General features: G+C 49.0%; 1 protein-coding gene across 8 annotated transcripts; it reads right to left on the minus strand.

The window, feature by feature from the left end:
- Positions 1–209: 209 nt before the first annotated feature.
- Positions 210–20,594, minus strand: LOC101934031 (uncharacterized). 8 transcript variants are annotated; one of them, XM_065562615.1, is made up of 7 exons: positions 20,443–20,577; positions 19,700–19,809; positions 6,988–7,059; positions 6,068–6,217; positions 4,271–4,573; positions 3,429–3,509; positions 210–1,937 (listed from the first exon to the last, which is right to left on the minus strand). In XM_065562615.1, exons 4-7 carry the CDS (start codon positions 6,174–6,176, stop codon positions 1,495–1,497), a joined length of 936 nt encoding a protein of 311 aa, XP_065418687.1. In that variant the 5' UTR covers positions 6,177–6,217; positions 6,988–7,059; positions 19,700–19,809; positions 20,443–20,577; the 3' UTR covers positions 210–1,494. The 8 variants fall into 8 exon arrangements, 2 of the variants coding, with proteins under 2 accessions (XP_065418687.1, XP_005311630.1); XR_010591715.1 differs by lacking the exon at positions 20,443–20,577 and having other exon boundaries at positions 4,271–4,532; positions 19,700–20,280; XM_005311573.4 differs by lacking the exon at positions 19,700–19,809 and having other exon boundaries at positions 20,443–20,575.
- Between the last annotated feature and the right edge of the window lie 128 nt (positions 20,595–20,722).

Genomic DNA, 20,722 nt, shown 5'->3' on the forward strand with positions numbered 1-20,722 from the left:
CTCTGGCCTGTGCTATGCAGAAGGTCAGACTAGATGATCTAATCGTCCCTTCTGGTCTTAAAATCCACGGATCTATGAAAATCTATGAGTCCTTTCATGTTTTCTGAGGACTTTCAGTGTTACTAATGTCAGCTTTGAATCCTTGCTGTCATTTCAATGGATGAGGTCCCAGTCCCACTGGAATATAAATAACTAGAGTAATTGTAAATAATCAATAATAATTTATATGCAATACACAATTTAATAACATTAATAATATTCTAAAATAAATGTTAACAAATAAAATAAATATTATATATGGCAGATGATCAGATGAAGAAGACTTGAGTTTGCAGGACATGTGGTTTGGATGAGTAGAGGAAAATTGCAGGGACTAGTATCAGATGCCAGGGCAGGGCGCGCCCATGGTGAATGTGGTTTATGATATGGCTGACTGGATGGACAGACTGCAGTACAGAATGTTTCTCTAGGCTGTGGGAAGACCAGAAAATGTGGCAGAAGGTTGCTGGCAAATGACTCTCATGCGCTGTATTTATTGTTCATTGTGATATGACTCTGTGTGGCTTTACACTATGAGAGAAGGTATATATGTAATCAATGGAGCATGTTTTATGGTATGTAGCCCAGTATTAATAATGTTGGGACCAAACACATTCCCTCTTAAACTGTGATAAACTCCATGCCCTATTGTGTGGGTGAGCAAGGGTCTTCAGAAATTTCTGTCTTACCCAAAGAAAGCAGCAACAAACTTTGGCAAAGCTACTCTTTGCTAGGACTGGTTAAATTTTGTTCAGAAGAGAACATAGACAGATATACACCAAGCACGTCGAAGGTGAAGATGGGAATGTGTTTGTTGAGGTATCAAGTCTCTGCCCAGGACTGGATTAAAAGGCATAGGCACTATAAATCTACTAGTAAGGCACCAGCTTCTGGAGTCATGTGATTACAGCAGAATCCCACCTTTAATAAAACACCACCATTATGTTGCTAGCTCTCACAGATGCAGAGAAATATCTGACAATGTGACCTGAGTGTAGCTGATGCAGTGACAGCTCCTGGGTTTGCAGAGAGCCTGAGGCAATTGCTCTGAGAGGCAGGAGTTGCCCTGGGTGTAACCAATGCAGCAACATGTGCCTGAATCTTTAGAGAGCCTTGGGGGGAACTGCCCTGAGTGTGACTGATATCGGGACATCTACCCAAGTCTGCAGATTGTCCCTGCTCAACCACAGGCTGAATTAAAGTGAGAATTGGGCTGTAGGTCTCTGCCAATTATATACATCTCAGCCCTTCCTGGAAGGGGATTGGAGATCTGCACCAGGCATCACAAACAGTCAGTAATAAGACACAGCAAGGAGGAATCAGGCACTGTGGTGAATTGAAAGTCAGAAACTGAGGTTACCAGCACCAGCCCCTGCACCGTTTGTGTGGAAAAAATGCATGTGGGCCACATTGCTGAGGCAGATGATGTCTGTCTGTCCCCATGTGCATCATGTACTAGGAAGGGGTTATCGCCGCTTGTAGAGGATTCTCCTCACCAGAGAGCCTGTGCAGTTCAGCCCCAGCTCCCTGAGAGAGAGGCACAGTAGCATGGCCATGTTCACTGGTGTGTCCATGTCCATTGGGGTATATATGCCCATCAGTGTGTACATGTACACTTGTGTATCCATGTCCATCACTATGTCCATATTCACTGAGGTGCAGACATCCACTGGCATTGCCTTGTTCACTGGTGCGTGCATGTCCATTCATTTGTGTGTCTCCATTTGCGAGGGCACATCCATTCATTCCTTCTGGGACCTGCTGCTTCCGGCTAATGAGACTGAATCTATGTCCATCTGGATTGTGCTGTCTCAGATATTTCCATAGCACCCGACCACCTATCACAAAAGGCATCACTAACAGAGCCAAATATGCATAGTGGGTGGAGTTTGTTGAATCTGAAATAAAACCACAAATAAATCAAAGACTGAAATATCTTACGTTAGTCATGTGCTGAAAGACATGTTATCACTGGAGTAATAGAAATGGAAGAGGTTTCCATCACTTTTCTTCCCCGCCCCACAGTGTGCCAGGATCAATGCAATCTCAGGTAGGGTGTGATTTTGTAAGGTATTGAGGTTATCAGTAGTCCGCAGCATTGGGCCCTTATTGGGAACTTGAGGAATGCACAGTGAAATAATGATAAATAATATTAATTCTTTGTCCTTTTACCCATGAAGCCCAAAGCTCTTTTCCAGCAGTAACTAATCATCACTAGTTACTGGGAGGTAGGTCAGTATTACTATTAGAGCTGAAGGAATAATTTGCAGTGAATAATCTTGACAGGTTTCCCACACACCAACTGCAAAACTAATTCCCCTTGATTGCACAGTTCACTCCCCAGGAAGGCATCAACTGCAAAATTCTTGACTTTCAGATTCAAATTTATATCTGAGTATCTATTTGCAGTATTGTTGTAGCCTTGTTGGTCTCAGGATATTAGAGAGACAAGGAGGGGTGGAAGGAGGTAATATCTTTTATTGAAAGCTTGTGTCTCTCACCACCAGAAGTTGGACCAGTAAAAGATATTACCTCCCACACCTTGTCTCTCAGATATCTAATCTGTCATATTATCTGTCAGTTTCACCAGTGAATAATTCCCAGGCTGCAGACCAATCATATGGAATAAAGGATTTGTACTGTAACCTTCTTAACCATACATGGCACAAGTTTCCAATTGTATACTTGACTGTAAATAGTCCCAACTTGTGTGATGTTTTATTGTTGTTATAATTAATTTGTATTATGATAGCACCGAGAGGCTCCAACCCAGATCAGGGCCCCATTGTGCTGGGCCCTGCACAGATAGAGTGAGAGATAGCTCTGACCCCGAAGAGCTCACACACTAAATAGACAAGAGAGACATACTGCAGGAGGCGAACTGGTGGCAAAGTGACTCACCCAAGGTGACACGGCAGACCAGTGGCATAGCTAGGAACAGAGCCCACATCTCTGAATACCAGTCCCATGCCTGCACCACTTAACCACACTAACTCTTCTTTAACCACATTTGTCATGCAATCAGGAAGTAAAAGCACTGTCATGTGATTAACACAAAAAATCTGTGCCAGGGCTTAGTATAGAACCCAGGAGTCCTGGTTCTTAGACCACTGCTCCAACCTCTAGAGAGACTGCCTCACACGTTGCCTCTGTTTAGAAAATACAGTTGTTCAAGTGGTGAAAATTTCCAAAGGGAACTTAACATTAAACACTCCCCATGTGATATTTGGGGCCAAGGAGAGCAGAATACATCTGGACTCCATGGGCTTATGGAGACAAATCCACTGGAATTTTGCACATGATGGGACATCATCCAGAAACAAGTTTCCCTAGCGTTTGAGGAACATATGGCGCTAACCAGATAGAGGGAATAATTTCCTTTCACTTACTCTTCCCTTCTGCAGTCCCATTGGCAGATCTCTCAGTAGTCTTGGGGCTCCCTGGTGTGGAAGGCGAGAATAGGGTGGGATCTGGAATGGCGAGAATAGGAGATGGGATCCCAGAAAGGATTCAATAAACAGAAATTGCACAGGAGAAGAAAATGTAACAAATGGTTATTTGTATTTCAGTAACAACTAGGGACTCCAGTTAAGATCAGGGCCCCATTGTGCCAGGCATTGCACAGGCACACAGGGAGAGACAGTCCCTGTCCCAGCTGAGATCAGGGCCCCGTTGTGCTGGGCACTGCACAGATACACAGGGAGAGACAGCCCCTGCACCAAAGGGCTCATGACCAAGGCGGGGGCGGATTTTTCAAAAGTTTCTAGCCCTTGTGGTGGGGGAGAGAAAATATGACCTGAGTAGCCAATGCAGCAGCAGTTGCCTGAGCCTGCAGCAAGCCTGAGACAGTCACTCTGAAAGGGGTGATCTCCCCATGCATCTCATTGGCATGTTAACTCCCAGCCTCAGTGCTCTGGGGGCCCTGCCAGCCCCACCCAGCAGGGGGCGCTATGTGTGGCAGGAGGGGAAGAGCGCTGCCACCCCTGGAGTGGAGAATGGAATCTCATGTTGATGCCTCTATCTCTCCAGAAAGGGACGGGGGTCCCACCTGCCACCAACACTCCAAGTGGGGGTTAGCGTCACAGCATGGGCTGAGGGTCCTGGCACAGGGATAGGACTGCAGGAGGCCCATATAGCCTCAATACAAGCCTGGCAGCTGGTAGGGTGGGGTTGGAGTTTGAACACTTGGGCTGTCCCCGGGCTGGGGAAAAGGAGTCTTCTGAGAACGTACCAGCCATCATCAGAGAGACAGATGCTGTAATGATTCCATTCCAGTGTTTAATATGATAGTCTCCTTCAAGCCATTTGCTCATGTTCTCAACAGTGAAGTACTTATCCGACAAGGTGATGTAGCCTTCAAAGCTGCTGTTGAAATATTGTGGTTTCTGGCTGTTTAGTACCAGGATGTTGTCGCACTGGGAAGTGTAGTGGTTTCTCTTACACACTTCAGGCATGCTTCTGGAAATGTTCACTGGGATCTGCACAGAGGAGCCCTCAGGGATGGAGCAGGAATGGCGAGGCCAGGCTGAGACATCTAGAAGAAGGATGCAACAATTTTAATTGATCCCTGGTGCTACTGTGCTCCTGGGCAGGGGCGGCTCCAGGCACCAGCGCACCAAGCGTGTGCCTGGGGCGGCAAGCCGTGGGGAGGGGCTGCTGACCGCTGCAAGGGCGGCAGTCAGGCAGCCTTCGGCGGCCTGCCTGCGGGAGGTCCACCGGTCCCGCGGCTTCGGCAGCAATTCGGCGGCAGGGATGCGAAAGGCGCGGGACCGGCGGACCTCCTGCAGTCATGCCGCCAAAGGCTGCCTGACTGCCGTGATTGGGGCGGCAAAATACATAGAGCCGCCCCTGCTCCTGGGAAGTTCTTTGCATGTCTGAGCAGAGCCAGGAGACCCCAGCATGAAAGGGAATGAGGTGGGACCCCCCAGTGGGGGAGGGGAGAGCACAATATACCCAGTCCAGTCACAGAGAAACCAACCTGTAGTTCTGGTCCCCCCACCTCAGCAAGGATCTATCAGAACCAGGGGGTCCATGGGGACTCCTTTATGGAGAGAAACTGAGAAGACTGGGGCTGTTTAGAGAGGTGGTGAGTAAGAGGAGATGGGATAAAAATATAAATAATAATGAACTGGACAGAGAAGGTAGATCAGTCCCTGCTATTCACTCTATTCTTGTGTTAGGAGACCAGGGAACACTCAATGACACTGTAAGATGACAAATTTAAAACTAATCTAAGGAAATACTTTTTCACACAACACACAAATTGCCTCTGGAACTCACTGCCATAATAGCTTATTGAGGCCAAGGGATTAGCAGGATAAAAAAAAAATGGCTATTCCGATTATCCATGTAAATGTTCAGAGTCATAAGAGTAAAGATGAAAAATAACTAGAGTTTTGGCAGGAATTTTGCCCTCCGGTTTGGGGGAATGAACCTAACCTCTAATTGATAGGGGTCAGAAAGAAGCTTCCTGTATGGGGTAAGGTACTCCATCACTGTTCACTAGGGGGTCTCTTGTCTCTTCCTCTGACTCTGGTGGAACTGGCTGTCAGAAAATTGGGCTGGGTGGACCCTTGCTCTGGTCCAATCTGGCCACTCCATAGCCCTCATCCTCTCAGACAGAATGTTGTATGGGCTGTAAAGACAAATGCTGAACACAATCTTCTCCCCAGCAGGCCTCCCCTGGATCTTTCCCTCTCTCCCTATTGCCTGGGCCATGAGCACCATACAGATCTTCCTCTGAGCCACACTGACTGGCCTATCCCCTGGCTCGATGGCTCAGTTGTTCTCAGGGACTGGATGTCATTTCCCCTCTCCGGTTGCTCAGCCTGGAGATGACTACGATTTCCATAGCGTGTGATTTGTGTTATGGAAACCTACGATGGCGTCGTTGTAACACACCAGCCTCTTCCCTCCAGCTCTGCCTAACAAGGTGTGTCAGGGAGGCCCCGGGAAGCCTCAATGCACTGTGGGCAGCCTCACAGATATTTCCTGCCTGGAAAGGGCACATAGGCAGCTGCCTCCTTACCTGGCTGCTGAGTCGGGCACAGCTGGGAAGAGTTAGCTGCTGAGTGGACTGTGCTGAGTGCCAGCCAAAAGAGAGCTAGGACCAATCTGCATGGCCCTCCAGGAAACATGGCAGCAGATGAGACTGGAGCTTCTTCTGAGGAGCAGAAGCCTGCAGCAGTGAGAGATCAGCCCAGTTATGTTGGATGCTCTCTTGAAGACCCGCCTGCGGCTCATCAGCCCCTGGGCTGTGCCGCCACCATTGTGGAAGAGCCAGCTGGGTTTGAGCACACAATGCAGCTGCCTCTCTCCCCCTATGACTCTGAGGGTCTGTACAATGATGGGAAGGGTTCAGGAAGAGAGTTGAGTGGCAGCTCACCCCTCTACACTGCAGGAGGCCCAGCATGGGGGCTGTGGATTGCTGGGCATGAGAACTGTTCTGAGACCCAGTCCAGCACCCAAGAACAATGGAGAGCTGCTCCTCTGCCACTTCTTAGAGGGGCCTTTGTGGGACCCAGTGCACAGAGTGGAGCTGCCCTTTGAAACTGGCCCTTACTGCTCCCTGTGTTTCTGTTTTCACTCTCCCCAAAGCCAGGCACCAAATTAGCTGCAAGTCCAGGAATCTTCTCCCCCTCTTCCAAAATGGCCAGAGAGGCAGATACCCCAATAGGAAAGCGAAATCACAGCCTGCTATGTAGCCTGGCTGGTGGTCCCCACCCCTCCCTTTCCACACACCCCCAGTGCCAGAGCCAATCGGTATGGGGGAGCTTCGTCCAATAGGTTCTGTGGAGCCATTGAAAGGGGACAGGACCCCCTCTGCACGCAAGAGGGCAGGATGGAGCCATTACACCCCTCCCCCCATGGGGTCAATGGGGAACAGATCTCAGAGCTCCCCTCCTCCCCATTTACTGAAGGGAGCCAGGAATCGCTCTGGTCACTCACCTGGAGAAGGATGGTGAGCTCACACTGATCAGACCCTCTGCACCCAGCAGGCATGTGGTGGGAGGAACTTCTCTGTGGGAAAAGAAACAAACAGGGTCAGCCCATGAAACCCTTCTCCTTTTCCCACAGTCTGGGGTGCTCTGCTCCTCTCCTGCAGGGCCCACAGCCACCTAATGGGAGGCCACTGCCCTCCCTGCATCTGCCTCGACATACAAATCCAACCATGAGCATAGGTCCTCATGCCCTGGCTGGGTCGCCTTGTGCTTTCTGCTCCTTGGGGGAGTAGCAAGAAAGACACTTCCGTACCGAGCCCCTTGGTGCTCAGCACAACCTGAGCCAGTGTCATTTATTCCACAGCACCATGCCCAGGTTGGTGTCCTCATGCCCTCACCTTTCAATTGTCCGTCAGTTTGAGGGAGGACACTCGCTGCAGTCCCCACATTACCTACAGTCTGCACAAATTTGATGTCCCCTAAATTCTATTGCTGATCACAGATTTTAAGGCCTGAAAAGATCATCATGATGTACTCTGGTCTCCTGCATAAACACAGGCCAGATCATTTCCCCCAGGGATCCCTGCATGGAGTCCAATAACTTGTGGCTGAACCAGTGCAAGGCTTTCAGAAAGACCAGCCCAATCTCAATTTAGGCCTGGTCTGTACACAAAGGCTCTGTCTATGTGGGAACATGTTCCCAACTAAGCTGATCTAGTTATACCAGTGTAAGTTTTCATATAGACACTCTTATACCCCTTTAACCCCTTCCCAAGTGACATAAACTAAACAGGAAAAAGGCACTTTTCTACTGGAAAAAGGCCTTGTCTATATGGGGAAATTTTGTGTAATCAAAGTTACACAATTATATCAATATAGTTCTGCTGATATAGCCCACCATGTATACACTTTTATAGCAGAGTGCCCTTTTTTCAGTTTAACTTATGCCACTTAGAAATAAGTTTAAGCTAAACAAAAAATAACAAAACAAACAACAACAAAAAGCTGCTCTTGTACCAGAATAAGGGTGTCCACGCTGGGGGAGTGGCAGTGTATACAAGCCCAGGTTTAGCTAAATCAGTAGAAATCATACCTCTGGGGTATATCAGTGCAACTTTGGCTGTGGACTCTCTTACATCAGCTGAAACCTGGTTTACAGCAGTTCTGAGATATAACCAGTTTTAAACCAATGTGAGTACAGAGGTTGTATCAGTTTCACTTAACCTATTTTTATACCGACGATTTCAGTTAAACCAATGTGCAGACTGTACAAACTTCTGTGTATAGATAAGCCCTTAGAAGGTGTGATGCAGAATCCACCACGACCCTCGGGAAGCTGCTCCAATGGTTAATCTCCCTCCCTGTTGAAATGTGCATCTTGGGTTTCCGATGTGAACTTGTCTAGATCCCAGCCACTGGCTCCTGACTGGAATCAGCCATGTGGGCTCATTGCAGGGAGGTTACGGGGAGAGAGGGGGTCACACACAAGGGGGCAATGCAACAGTGTTGTGAGTTTCTGAGCTGTGTGCCCGCCCCTCTTTCCGCCTCTCCACCACACAAGCACTGCAGCTTCCAGCCTGACCACTGCAGAGTGACGTCACGGAGTCACAGCTCACCCTCTCTCACTGCCCAGCTCTAGTCCCACCCCTAACATGTGACAGCGAATCAGCAGGCTCCTCGAGGAGCGTCAGACCCTCCCCTTCTCCTTCATTGGCCTAACAAGACACTCCTTTCCACAACTTGCTCTCCCTCCTCGTCCAGGTGTGCGAGTTTGCTGGGTGTCCTCTCACCTCCTGCCCGCTGATTTGCCCAGGTCCGCGGACAAGAGATCAGGGTGCGAGTCAGGAATTCACCATTTGCCTGCGGCTGCTGCAGAACCGCAAGGAACAAATCCCAGGAACGTGCCACCCCCCAGCTTTAGGCACAGTGCGTCAATCACTCGTTCCTGCGGATCTGCCAAATGCTCCCCTCACACACTCGGGGGGAGGGGGAGGCTATTGAATGTGCAGGAAAACGGGTCTGCAGTATTTCAGAAGAAACAGGGATACATCTTTCAGTTTCCCCCGGTGGGGAGGGTAGGTAGGGGAGCAAACGCCAAACGTGCTAAATGACCTGACCAGAACCTCCAGGGACAAGATGCCACGTTCGAGCAGAGGAAACAGGAAACAAAGAACCTGGAGAAAGCAAGAGTAGACTGGTTTATTTTGAGAGTGAGCTGGGAGGGAAAGAGGCAGTGACACACTGATTGTTGGGGCGACCTCTCGCTCCTGTCTGCGCCGCTGCAGTGACTGAACCAGAATCGTTACCAGTGGAAGGACCTCACCCAGAGTGAGGAGCACAGAGGGCACAGCCAGTGCCTGCATCTCCATGCTGGTCCCTTCTCCTCCCCTGCACCAGCTCCCCTCATCTTTCATGTCACTCTCCTTTCTAGGGTTGCCAGCCCTCCAGGATTGTCCTGGAGTCTCCAGGAAGAAACTTAAAGATCATGTCATGAGATGAAACCTTCAGGAAACAACCCACACTGGCAGCCCTACTCCTCTCCTAGTGCTGTGAAAAATCCCATCTCGCTGGGCATTTGGGGGGAGCAGTTCTTTTTTCTCTTTCTCTTCCCTATCCACATTTCTGTTCTGGCCGCTTCTCCCTGATGTGCGAGCTCATGACAGATGAATGCTGGGAAGGAGCTGGGGAGGGGCTGCTAAGTCACACACCCCAGGACTCAGCCCGCCCTCACTGAAGTTAGTCCATGCAGAGCCTGGCTGGGAAATCTCTCTGGCTGGCTAGGAGCCGTGGCCACAACCCCAGAATCCTGGCACGGCGGCGTTACTCCCCTTCCGGCTCTCACGTCAGACTTAGGCCTCGTAAACCAGCGCAGCGCCTTCCGCTCTGTCCTGCCCCCCTTGGGTGGCACCTGTTGGCATGGGATGCTACAAATGCAGGAAGCGAGGGCGAGGCTCCCCCCGCCCCACTGCACCCACTTCCCCTCCAGTGTCCCGCCTCACGTTCCATCCCCAGAGCGAAAGGGGGATCCCTCTCCCAACCCCCTGCCTGACTCTCAGCCCTAGAGCCAGGAGGGAAAGTGTCCCCCTTCTGCCGCCAGCCCTAGAGCCACGAGGGAGTCCGTTTGCTGCTCCCCAGCTGGTCCTAGTGCTACTGGCATTGCAGCGAATGGATTTGGCACAGAGCCTTGTATACAGGAGGGGAAATTAACCCCTAAATTTCCAGATCCTCAACCTGACAGCAAATTTCCCAGGACCTAGAAACCTACCTGGGGTCTAGAGCTCTGTACCACACAAAGAAGCTTGCCTCATCACCTGGATCTAGCATCCCAGCATAACACACCCCATGCTTGGAGCTGGAGAATTCTCCACTCCACAGGCAACCACCCCCCTTTCCTGAGCCCCAGAACCCCCCATTCCACTGGGTAACTTTTGCTATCGAGGCATCTAAATTACCAATTTTCATCTGGAATCCAAACCACCCCCATCCCGCCATTGCAGGAGCAGGGATTCCACGGCTGAACTAGATTGCAAAGGTGAAGGGTGAGTCTCTTCCCCTCTTACCCACTGTGCTCTTTTCTTGCTCTCTTGACTCCCCAGGCTGTTATTTATATTAGAGGAACCAGCTGAGATTGGGGCCCCATGGTGCTAGGCAAGAGATTGTAAATTTTTCAAGGCAGGTACTATCTAAATAGACAAGACAGACACACAAAGGATTGTTATCACCTGGGGAACTGAAGTCTGGAGAGGATCAGTAACTTGCCCAGGATCAAACAGGGAGTGTGTGACAGCGTCAGTAGTTAAACCCAGCCCAATGCCTTAACCACAAGGCCTTGCATTAAGAACAGGGCTGGTTAATAATATTGTCAACACTTTTTTTCAATTGCTTCCATTAAGTTTTCAACCTACTTTGGTTCCTGCAGCAGTAGCTGAGGGCAGAAACCGAAGAATGAGCAGACACTACCAGAGCTAGGAGATTAGTAATATGGAAATATAATTGTTCCACCCCGTGACTGAGTGAAACCCTCTGCTGAGCATTACTTAGTGTGTCATGTTCACCCAGCATCAGATATCATCTGGGTTTCCAGAAGGCACCTGGTCCTGCCATGGAAAACCATCTCCACAACAGGAAAGAGCCCTAGGAAGCAGCTAAGCCAGGGATCTACTGAGTCACTGCACTAAAAGAAAGTTTTAAATTATTTACTTGTACAACATACACATCGGGCCTAATTCTGCTGGTGTAACTTTTTTTACTTCTATGGGATTCCTCCAGATTTACACCAGGGTGAGTGAGAGGGGAATCTGGCACATCATTCTTAAACTGGCTGACTAGGAGACATCAGACTCCTCTTCATACATTCACAGGCTCCTTGGGTGGTGGTAGTGGGGTGGGATTAAAGGATAGAATCATAGAATACCAGGGTTGGAAGGGACCTGAGGAGGTCTGAGCAGATCTTCTCTTTGTGCTATAAACACTCTAGTCCAGAGGTGGGCAAACTTTTTGGCCTGAGGGCCACATCTGGGTGAGGAAATTGCATGCAGGGCCATGAATGTAGGGCTAGGGCAGGGGGTTGGGGTGTGGGAGGGAGTGTGGGGTGTGGTGTGCAGGAAGGGGCTCAGGGCAAGAGGTTGGGGTAGAGGAGGGGTGCAGGGTGTACGAGGAGGCTCAGGGAAGGGGGTTGGGGTGCAGGAGGGGGTGCAGAGTGTGGGAGAAGGCTCAGGGCAGGGGTGCGAGGGGGTTCTGAGGAGGGGGCTGTGGGAGGGGGCTCAGGGCAGGGGGTTTGGGTGCAGGAGGGGTGGGGGCTGCCGCAGAGGGCTCAGGGCAGGGGGTTGGGGGCTCAGGTTGGGGTGCAGGAGGGGTGTGGCACAGAGCTCAGGGCAGGGGGGTGGGGTGCAGGGTTCAGGAGGGGCTTGGGGTGTGGGCTCCGGCCCAGCACCGCTTACCTGGAGCGGCTCCGGGGTGGCAACAGCACGCAGCGGGGCTCAGTCAGGCTGCCTGCCTGCTTTGGCCCTGCACCTCACCGCTCCTGGAAGTGGCTGGCACCATGTCCCTGCAGCCCCTGTGGGGGGGGGGGGGGGGGGAGGAGGGCTCTGCGCACTGCCCTTGCCTGCGGGTACCTCCCCCAAACCTCCCATTGGCCACGGTTCCCCGTTCCCAGCCAAGGGGAGCTGTGGGGGGTGGTGCCTGCAGGCGAGGGCAGAGCCCTCTGCCCCCCCCCCCCCCCCCAAGTCTGTGGCACCACACGGTGGCAATCCCTTGGGCCGGATCCAAAGCCTTGATGGGCTGGGTCCAGCCCACAGACCATAGTTTGCTCACCCCTGCAGTAGTTGCTGGCTGCCTGGCTGTGGTGGCAGCATTGCATGCATCCCCTCATGTGCATTCTGTTTCCTAACAGCACCCTCTCCCCTCCCCCCCCCGTCCCACACACACATTCTTGTGGGGACTCTAACTAATCCCTCTGCAGGGACTGATCTTTGCAGGTGTGACATACCCCAGAGAGGGGTAGGAGTCACTCTGTAGGGTAGGGGGAGGAACAGAGAGAGTTCTCTGTGCTTTGCACATCGGTGCTGACAAGGGGAGCACAGAAAGACCATTAGATCTGTGAGGTGGAGCAGAAGCAGTTGGTTCTAAGGCAGGCAGAAAGTCTGGCGTGGGGCCGGTTATGTTGTGCACATCCCACTCTGGGCTGTGAGCCAGTGCACAGTTTGTGAGAGTCACTCGTGGGCCTTTCTTGCCAGCAGGACACTCTGTAACCAAAGGAGAGGGAGGCCTTTTCTATACTGGATTAGTTGTGGTGACCCAAACCTCCAAGAGAGGGCAGGTAAAGCTCCCATAAACTGTGATTTAAGTCAGTGCAATTTACCCTAGTTTCAAGCAGGGTTAAGCTCCATCAGTGCAAACAGTGGCTTATCCTGTCTACACAGAGAGTTTGCGCTTTGGCAGCTACTCCCAATGGTTGAAAACCCAGGGTAGACAAGGCCTCAGCTCTCAGTCTGAATAACCCTCCTAGGCCATGCACTGTCTACAGCTTAAGCAGCTGTTTAATGTGCGTCTTGCTCCACATTCACTCCATACCCAAAGGTTTTACCCAGCAAGCCATAGGGGAGGGGTGATTCCACGTGAGGAGAGGAGCTTCTGTCTTAGGAGAGATCCAGGCATTTGGAGGAGCTGTATCCATTGCCCTGCACCTGGGAGTGAACAAGAAACCCCTGGAAAAACTCCAGCTGAGCCAAACACAGCAGCCCAGCCCTGGTAAAAGAGTCCCTCAGCCTGGCTGCTCCATTCCTCCATTGAACTCCACATCCTCTTCCAAGGTCAGTGCCCTGATCTTCAAAACTCTCCAGGGCCTGCCCCCGCATCCATGATGGAAATGTCCCACGGAGAGTGCACAGGCCCCAGAGCAAAGCCAGGGAGAGATGGAGACACCTTTGTCAGTAGGGGGCCCCTGACTGAGGAACTATCTTCCTGGAGGAATCAAGGTGATCAGGAACCTTTGCACACAGGCTTTACCTCAGAGATAACACACACTGTTAAGACAAAATTACAATGCAAATTACCCCACAATTACACAGATGAGAGGAGAGACAGTAATCCACTCAGCAACACACACACCCATTCTATGGGTGGGGGGGGAGGGTCAGGTGCTTAGGACAGCAGGGGCTAGGAATCAGGACTCTTGGGTTCTGTCCCCAGCTCCAGGAGGGGAGTGGGATCTAGGGGGTCAAAGCAAGGACTAAGGAAACAGGGCATGTGATTTTCTTTCTTCCATACTCAGTGTGTGACCTTGAACAAGTCACTTTTATCTCTGTACCTCACTTTACAGAAACAAACATTAACCACCTTTGTAAACTCTTTAAGCATCTCAGGCTGAGTATTCATGATGATTTCTTATGAGTTTCTAATCTTGGCAGGGGAGCACAGGGGTGTTGGGGAATGTGTGGTGTGTGTAGGTACATAGCTGTATTGCTGGTTGTAGCCCTGTCATTTTTTAGTCCTTCACTATTATAGCTCTGGCTGTTCTCATTCTTCTTATAAATGTCCAATCCCTTTTTTGAATACTAATAATTTCTTGACCTCAGCGGAATCTTGGAGTAGTGAGTTCCACAGGCTTAATCAGTTTTGTATGTGTAAGCAGAGTCAGAATGAGTTCTACCCTGACATCTGGTGGTGAGCTGTGGAAAAGGACTTCAGGGCTGATCTCGTTTGTATGGACACACCCACCCTGCCTAGCATGATGGACTGCCTGCCTACCCAAATGGTCACTTTGGCTGTTGTGGGATCCCCAGTCTCTTTGTTATTGGGGCAGAAGTAATAAAGGGTTGTTATCCTGGTTATGTGAACCAAGGACAGTAGAACTATACTTGGCATTTTATGCCTGAGGGACCTGCCCTCAGCTAGAAGCACTCACTAGGCAAGGGACATGGGTTCCAAAGCCCAGTGAATTAAGAGAAAATGGGGACAGGTACTGTGCAGGCCTCCTTCTGAGGGCCATAAACACCACTTTGCCACCCCTCCCGCCCTGTATAATAACAGAGCTAATTTTGACTCCTTTAGGAATCTTGTTACGTACTGCAGAGCTGAAATCAAGGATACCTAGGTCTAAGCATTAGACCTACTTTAGGCTAGTGGTTTTGAATGCACCAGCACAGAGGCTCCCCTACTAGCAGCTGACATCACTGGGGGATGGGGCTAAAGACATATTGGTGAATGGCTAGCGGAGAGGCACGGCAACTGGCAGTCAACCCAAGCAGCAGAGCATGTAGGTGCCCCCATACCTTCTCCCCTTCCACCCAGGCTAGGAGGTGAACGCTGCAGATGAACTTCTGAACGCTGGGGCTGCACTGACCAAGGACAGAAACTGCAGGTTGGGTGACTTTTGGGTTGCTGGACTTAAGACCATGAGGGGAAAAGGACACTGTCAAACTTCCTTGGGGGTGGGTCTTTGCTCATGGATTTTGTTATGAATCCTGGTTGTAGTGTTTCCCCAACATAATGCCGCATTGTTTCCCTCCTTTATTAAAAGGTTTTTGCTATACTCAGACTCTGTGCTTGCAAGAGGGGAAGTATTGCCTCTTAGAGGCACCCAGGGGAGTGGTATGTAATTGTCCTAGGTCACTGGGTGGGGGCTCGAGCAAGTTTTGCCTTGTGTTATTGAAAAGGAACCCCCAGACACTGAATCCAGCCCTTGTTGCCGCCAACTCTGATGGGCAGAAGGGTTACATATGAATATGTATTTCCTTTGACCAGTTTTAAATCAGCTGTTTTTTATGGTCATTGAATATTTCCTTGTTCTTGTATTATGAGAAAGACTGAACAGGAGCACCCAAACTTCCTTTCCCATATGCTATTTGGTATCCCCCTTTATCACTTCTTCTATTATTCATCGCATCTCTAATGTGAACATTACCATATGTTATGTTAACTTATAAATTTCTCCTTATATGAAGGATTTTCAAGGCCCCCCTGATCATTCTCACCCCCCTTCTCTAAACACCTCGCATTCTTCCCTCTTAGAGTGATCACTACTACAGACAATATTCAATAAGAGAATGAACCACTTATTTACATAATGACTTTTTTTGTTTTATTCTCCACCCCATTCCTCATGCATATTAACATTATGTTTGCTTTTCGAACAGCAGTGGCACATTGAGTAAAGGTCGTCATTGAACTGGCCACATTGAAGTTCCTAACTTGTTACATTTATTTTAGGAGCCAAGAGGCTTTAGAATTACCCCTTCCAATGTGCATTATTTTACGTTTGTCAACTCAGAATTTAATCTGGTTATGGTGCCCATTCACTCAGCTTTAGATCTCTGAAATTCCTCACCATCCTCTCCGGACTTGAGGAACCCAAATAACTGTATCTAGTGCAAGTTTTGCAACCTCACTACTAAACCTTCTTTCCAGATCATTAATAAATCTATTAAACAGAGGATCTATACAGAACCCCATTGTTATCCTTTTGCCATGAGGAAAATTAGCCATTCATTCCTACTCCTAGCCCATTTCTTAGTATTCTCTTTTGAAGGACTGTCACAGGATTTTTGAAATTCCAAATAAATTATGCCTATCCAGGTCTCCTTTATCCATGGTTTGCTGACATGGTTTAAGATTTTAACCGATAAGTTAGGCCTCCTATTCCTTTGCAAAAAACCTGCTGTTTTTCCCCGTAACAGATCACGGTCAACAGGTGTTTTACGATTTTAATTATCAACCAATTTATGTTACAGAAGTAAGGCTCCCCAACTTGTACTTAGAACATTTTTTAAAATATAGATATAACATTTTCTATCCTCCAATCCTGTAGCTGTTTTTAACATGATGTTGCATATTTTTGCTAACAGCTCAGCACCTTCATTCTTAAACTCCTTCAGAAAGCTTGAATGTACCATCTGGGCCTGGTGACTTATTACCCCTCTTCTTCTGACAATTCAATCTCTGATAGTACCTCAGCCTGATTACCAGAAAAGTAAGTAAGTATCTCCTAAATGTCCTCATTGGCAAAGACCAATGCCAAGAAATGATTTTGCTTATCACCAATGTCTGTATCTTCCTTAATTGCTCCCTTTACTCCAAGGGACCCACTGATTCTTTTGCAGCCTTCCCGTTTCTGAAAGATTTAAAAAAAAATCTCGTTTGTTATTATACCTTTAGCTCTTTGCTCTCTAAATTTCATCCCAACCCAAGCTAGTTTCCTTCTGATGTATTGCCTCTTAAAGTTTATACTCCTTTCCATTAGCTATACTTGATTTGGATTTCCATATTCTGAAGCATTTCTGTTTGTCCCAAATTACCTCTGAATCCTTGCCATTTAGCTATAACCATGTACTTCTTGTTCAGAGGTATGCACATCTTCTGAGACTCTTGCTGTATCCCTAAGCAACCTCCATGCTAAATCTAAGGATTTTAATGTCCTTTTTGTGATTTTAGGCTCTTTTTGTTGTTTCTTCATTAAAACATTTCCCCTTTCTAAAGTTTGTCACCATGGTGGTTTTTATTATTTCTATTGCAGTAGCACTTAATGCCCCAATCTATGATCAAATCCCCATTGTGCTGGGTACCCTACAAAAAAGAAAAACAAAGACAGTCCCTTCCCCAGATAGGTCACATACCAGAAGTATAGCAAGACAACAGATTGATATACGAACAGTGTTGTGTGTGGGTAGAGAAGGAGGCAACAAAGTAAGAGTAAAGATATGTATGTTAGTTTTAAAGATACCCCCAGTATAACCTTTCTACTTTTCTTCGCGCTTGGCCATTAAATGTAATTGTACTGCAGTTGCTATTACTTAGGCTTTGTCTATACTACACAGCTTTTAGCAACACGGTCATGCTGCTAAAAGTTGGGCAGCGTAAACACTGTTTGCAGGCACTTTTGCCGACAAAATACTTCCACGCCTTATGAGCAGGGTTTGCATTGTCGACAGGAGAGCGCTCCTGCTGACAACTAGCCATTTACCCTGCCACTTGCTGCAGCAAAACTTGGGGAGAGGTGGGGGGGAGGTTAAGCACCTGTGAACAACGAAAGTTTTGTCATTCAACTGGCAGCGTAGACAAAGTGTAGCTATGTCTACGTTGACAACTGAATGACAAAACTTTTGTTGTTCACAGGTGCTAAATGACACCCCCCTCAAAAGACAAAAATAATTTGCCAACAAAGCTACGACACTCCTTGGGGGTGGAAGTATTTTGTCAGCAGAAGAGCCAACAAACAGCAACTACACTGCCTGACTTTTAGTGACACGGATGTAATGACACAGCTGTGTCGCTAAAAGTTGCATAGTGTAGATGAAGCCTTAGTGGTGCAACTAGAGTTCTTTTCTAAATCAGTTTTGGTGCATTATTTAGGATTAAGTCAAGAATAGCAGAAAAGAAGTATCAAGGTGTTGAAACAAAATGATTCACTACATTTTAAATAACTGTCATGAATTTGAGAAATTCTGTTGCTTAGCTAAGGAAATATAGATCTGAGAATTTCTCAAAGTACTACAATCTTTATTGTTTACCCCAACAATCAGTGACTATCACAATACACACAGGGAAGAAGCAGTCAGAGAAATTAAATTTTAAAGTGATCAAAGTGATAACCAGAGATTACACAAAGTTAACATTAAAAAAGAAAAATCACATTATCTGGATGGTAACCTACCTAGCTGTAACTTGAGAAGCTGATTTCTACTGTTATCTTAAATGTAATTCTTTAAATACAGGACTTAATTGGCATTAACAAACTAACTTCCTATACAGATTAGAAGGGGGAAGCTGCAGCTGGCGGACTAAACAAATGAAGCTAGTTTCTCAATCTATTTTACAAGGACTTCTTCACAGATTCTCAACCTTCCAAGAGAAGCTTAAGAGATGACCTGATCATAGTCTACAAATATATACTTAAGAGTTAGATTTCTTATAGCAGATGGCTCTTTAATGAGGCAGAAAAAGGTAGAATGAGATTGATCCCCTGCCTAGAAAATTGAAACTAGGTAAATTCAGATTGGAAATAAGGTGCATATTTTTAACACTAAGGGTAATTAGTCACCTAAGGATGTGGTGGATCCTCCATCATTTGAAGACTGGATATCTTTCAAAAAGATATGCTATAGCTCAAAAAGAAGTTTTGGGCTTCATACAGATGTTACTGGGTGAGGTTCTTTGGACTGGTTATGCAAGAGGTCAGCTTACACAATTGTAATGGTCTCTTCGGACCTTAAGGTCTATGAATTGTTGCAGCAAAACTACTTTACAAATGTTGATAACAGTTTCTAAAAACAAACAACAAAATGACATTTTTGTGAAGAAATTCACCAAGTATAACTTTCATACAGTTTTAACCATGTTGTTCATTTACACAAGAGCATATAGTTACAGTCACTTAAGGCAGCATGAACAATACGAACATAACAGAACAAAGGAGTTAATGCAATCAGAACTTTACACAACTTCCTAGCTGAAGGTTGTTTCAACTCTGTGAGCAGAATGTTATACAGGGTATGTCTATACTTACCTCCGGGTCCGGCGGTAAGCAATCGATCTTCTGGGATCAATTCCTGAAGTGCTCGCTGTCGACGCCAGTACTCCTGCTCGGTGAGAGGAATACGCGGAGTCGACGAGGGAGCCTGCCTGCTGCGTGTGGACCCGCAGTAAGTTCAAACTAAGATACGCAACTTCAGCTACGTTATTCACGTAGCTGAAGTTGAACTATCTTAGTTCGAAGTGGGGGGGTCACTATGGACCAGCCCACAAATATACAATTTGCAGAGTTGCTAAGAGCATCTCCACATACACACTTGTATTGAGATTTCGTGTTAAAGGAGGGATTTCATCACACAGTTGCACTTCCGGATCTCCATCCTGCCCCAGCTCTGCTTCTGTCCTTCGGTCCTGACACACAGCCACCCCCCACCTTGCTATTCCAGTCCTGGGCTAACCCACCCAGCACTGCCAACGCTCCTCAATCCCAACTCACAGCTCCTCTGCTATTCCAGCCTGGGCTACCCAGCACCCACCCAGCTCTGCGGATACCCCTCAGTCCCGAGCCAACGCCCCACACTGCTATTTACACACCCACACCCCGCGGCCGGAGGGAGACGGTATTGGCGAACCGGGAAGTTGGCAGGCTCACCCGCCTACTACTAAAGGCCCCTCCCCCAGCCTAGCGGGAGGGAACACTGGAGGCCGGAGGGAGACGCTAAGCGGGGAACCAGCTCGAGGGTGTGACTTACCGCCGAGCCAGAGGGATCCCACACGCTGCGGAGGGGCCACGCGGCGACAACTCTGAGTGCACGGGCAGCCCTAGGCCCGGCCTCCGGCCCAGAAGAAGGGCGGAAGTGACCTATTAGGGCGGGAGTAGAAGCTGCGCCAGCTGCCTCAGCTAGCAGCCCTAGCCTGACTACGCCCATGCACGGAGGTGGAAGTGACGTTTCCGCGGGGCGGAAGTATCCTCCCACTCCCTGGGCTACAGTGGGGGCGGTAGAGCGCGTAGCCCTGCTACTGCGCCTGCTCAAAGCCGGGTGAGTAGGTGACGGCGTGGGGCTGATCTACGAAAAGGGGGATGGATGGGTGACGTGCGGGAAAGGAGGCGGTCACGTGTCCCCGGCAGAGGGCCAGGTTCCTAGGCGCGGCCCCACTCAGCCCCTACGTGTTCCAGGCTCGCACCCCGCCCGCCCCTCTCAACGCTGACGCTGGACTCTGCGGGGAGCGCCACGCAGCCGTCTCCCCGCGCCGGCTCCAGAGATGGGGGGCTCCCCCAGCGCGCTCAGAACAGCTGTAGTCAGCCTGGGGCGCTGGGAGCCCCGCGCCCGGGCTTTCCCCCCCCCCCCCTCAGACCCTATCTGCCCGCTTCCAGCCTATTTCTCCCCCGCGCCTCCCTTCAGCCCGACCCACCCCCCAACACGCACTCTCCAGCCCTTCCCTAGCTAAACCTCTTGTTTCTCCCTGGGGTGTTCTCCGGCATCCCAATACTTACCTCGCGGCCTGCAACAAGGGCCCTGGGAAACACAACTGAGCGAGATGAAGTTTCTCTGTTGAAGACACACTAGTAACTAAACTGCCCTGCGCGTGCCAACGAGTCATCAAGGGGCTCGGCTGCTGGCGTAATCACGTACCAATGAGTCATCAAGGGGCTTGGCTGCTGGCGTAATCACGTGTCGTGCATTGTGCAACAGTCGCCTCAACAGCTGACTGCTGCTTCCCGTGGAGGCGTGACCCATTGAAACTTGTCAAATCTGTTGAGGACGCACAGCGTG

The sequence above is a fragment of the Chrysemys picta genome, chromosome 12 (assembly GCF_011386835.1).
Source record: "Chrysemys picta bellii isolate R12L10 chromosome 12, ASM1138683v2, whole genome shotgun sequence".
Taxonomy (NCBI): Eukaryota; Metazoa; Chordata; order Testudines; family Emydidae; genus Chrysemys; species Chrysemys picta.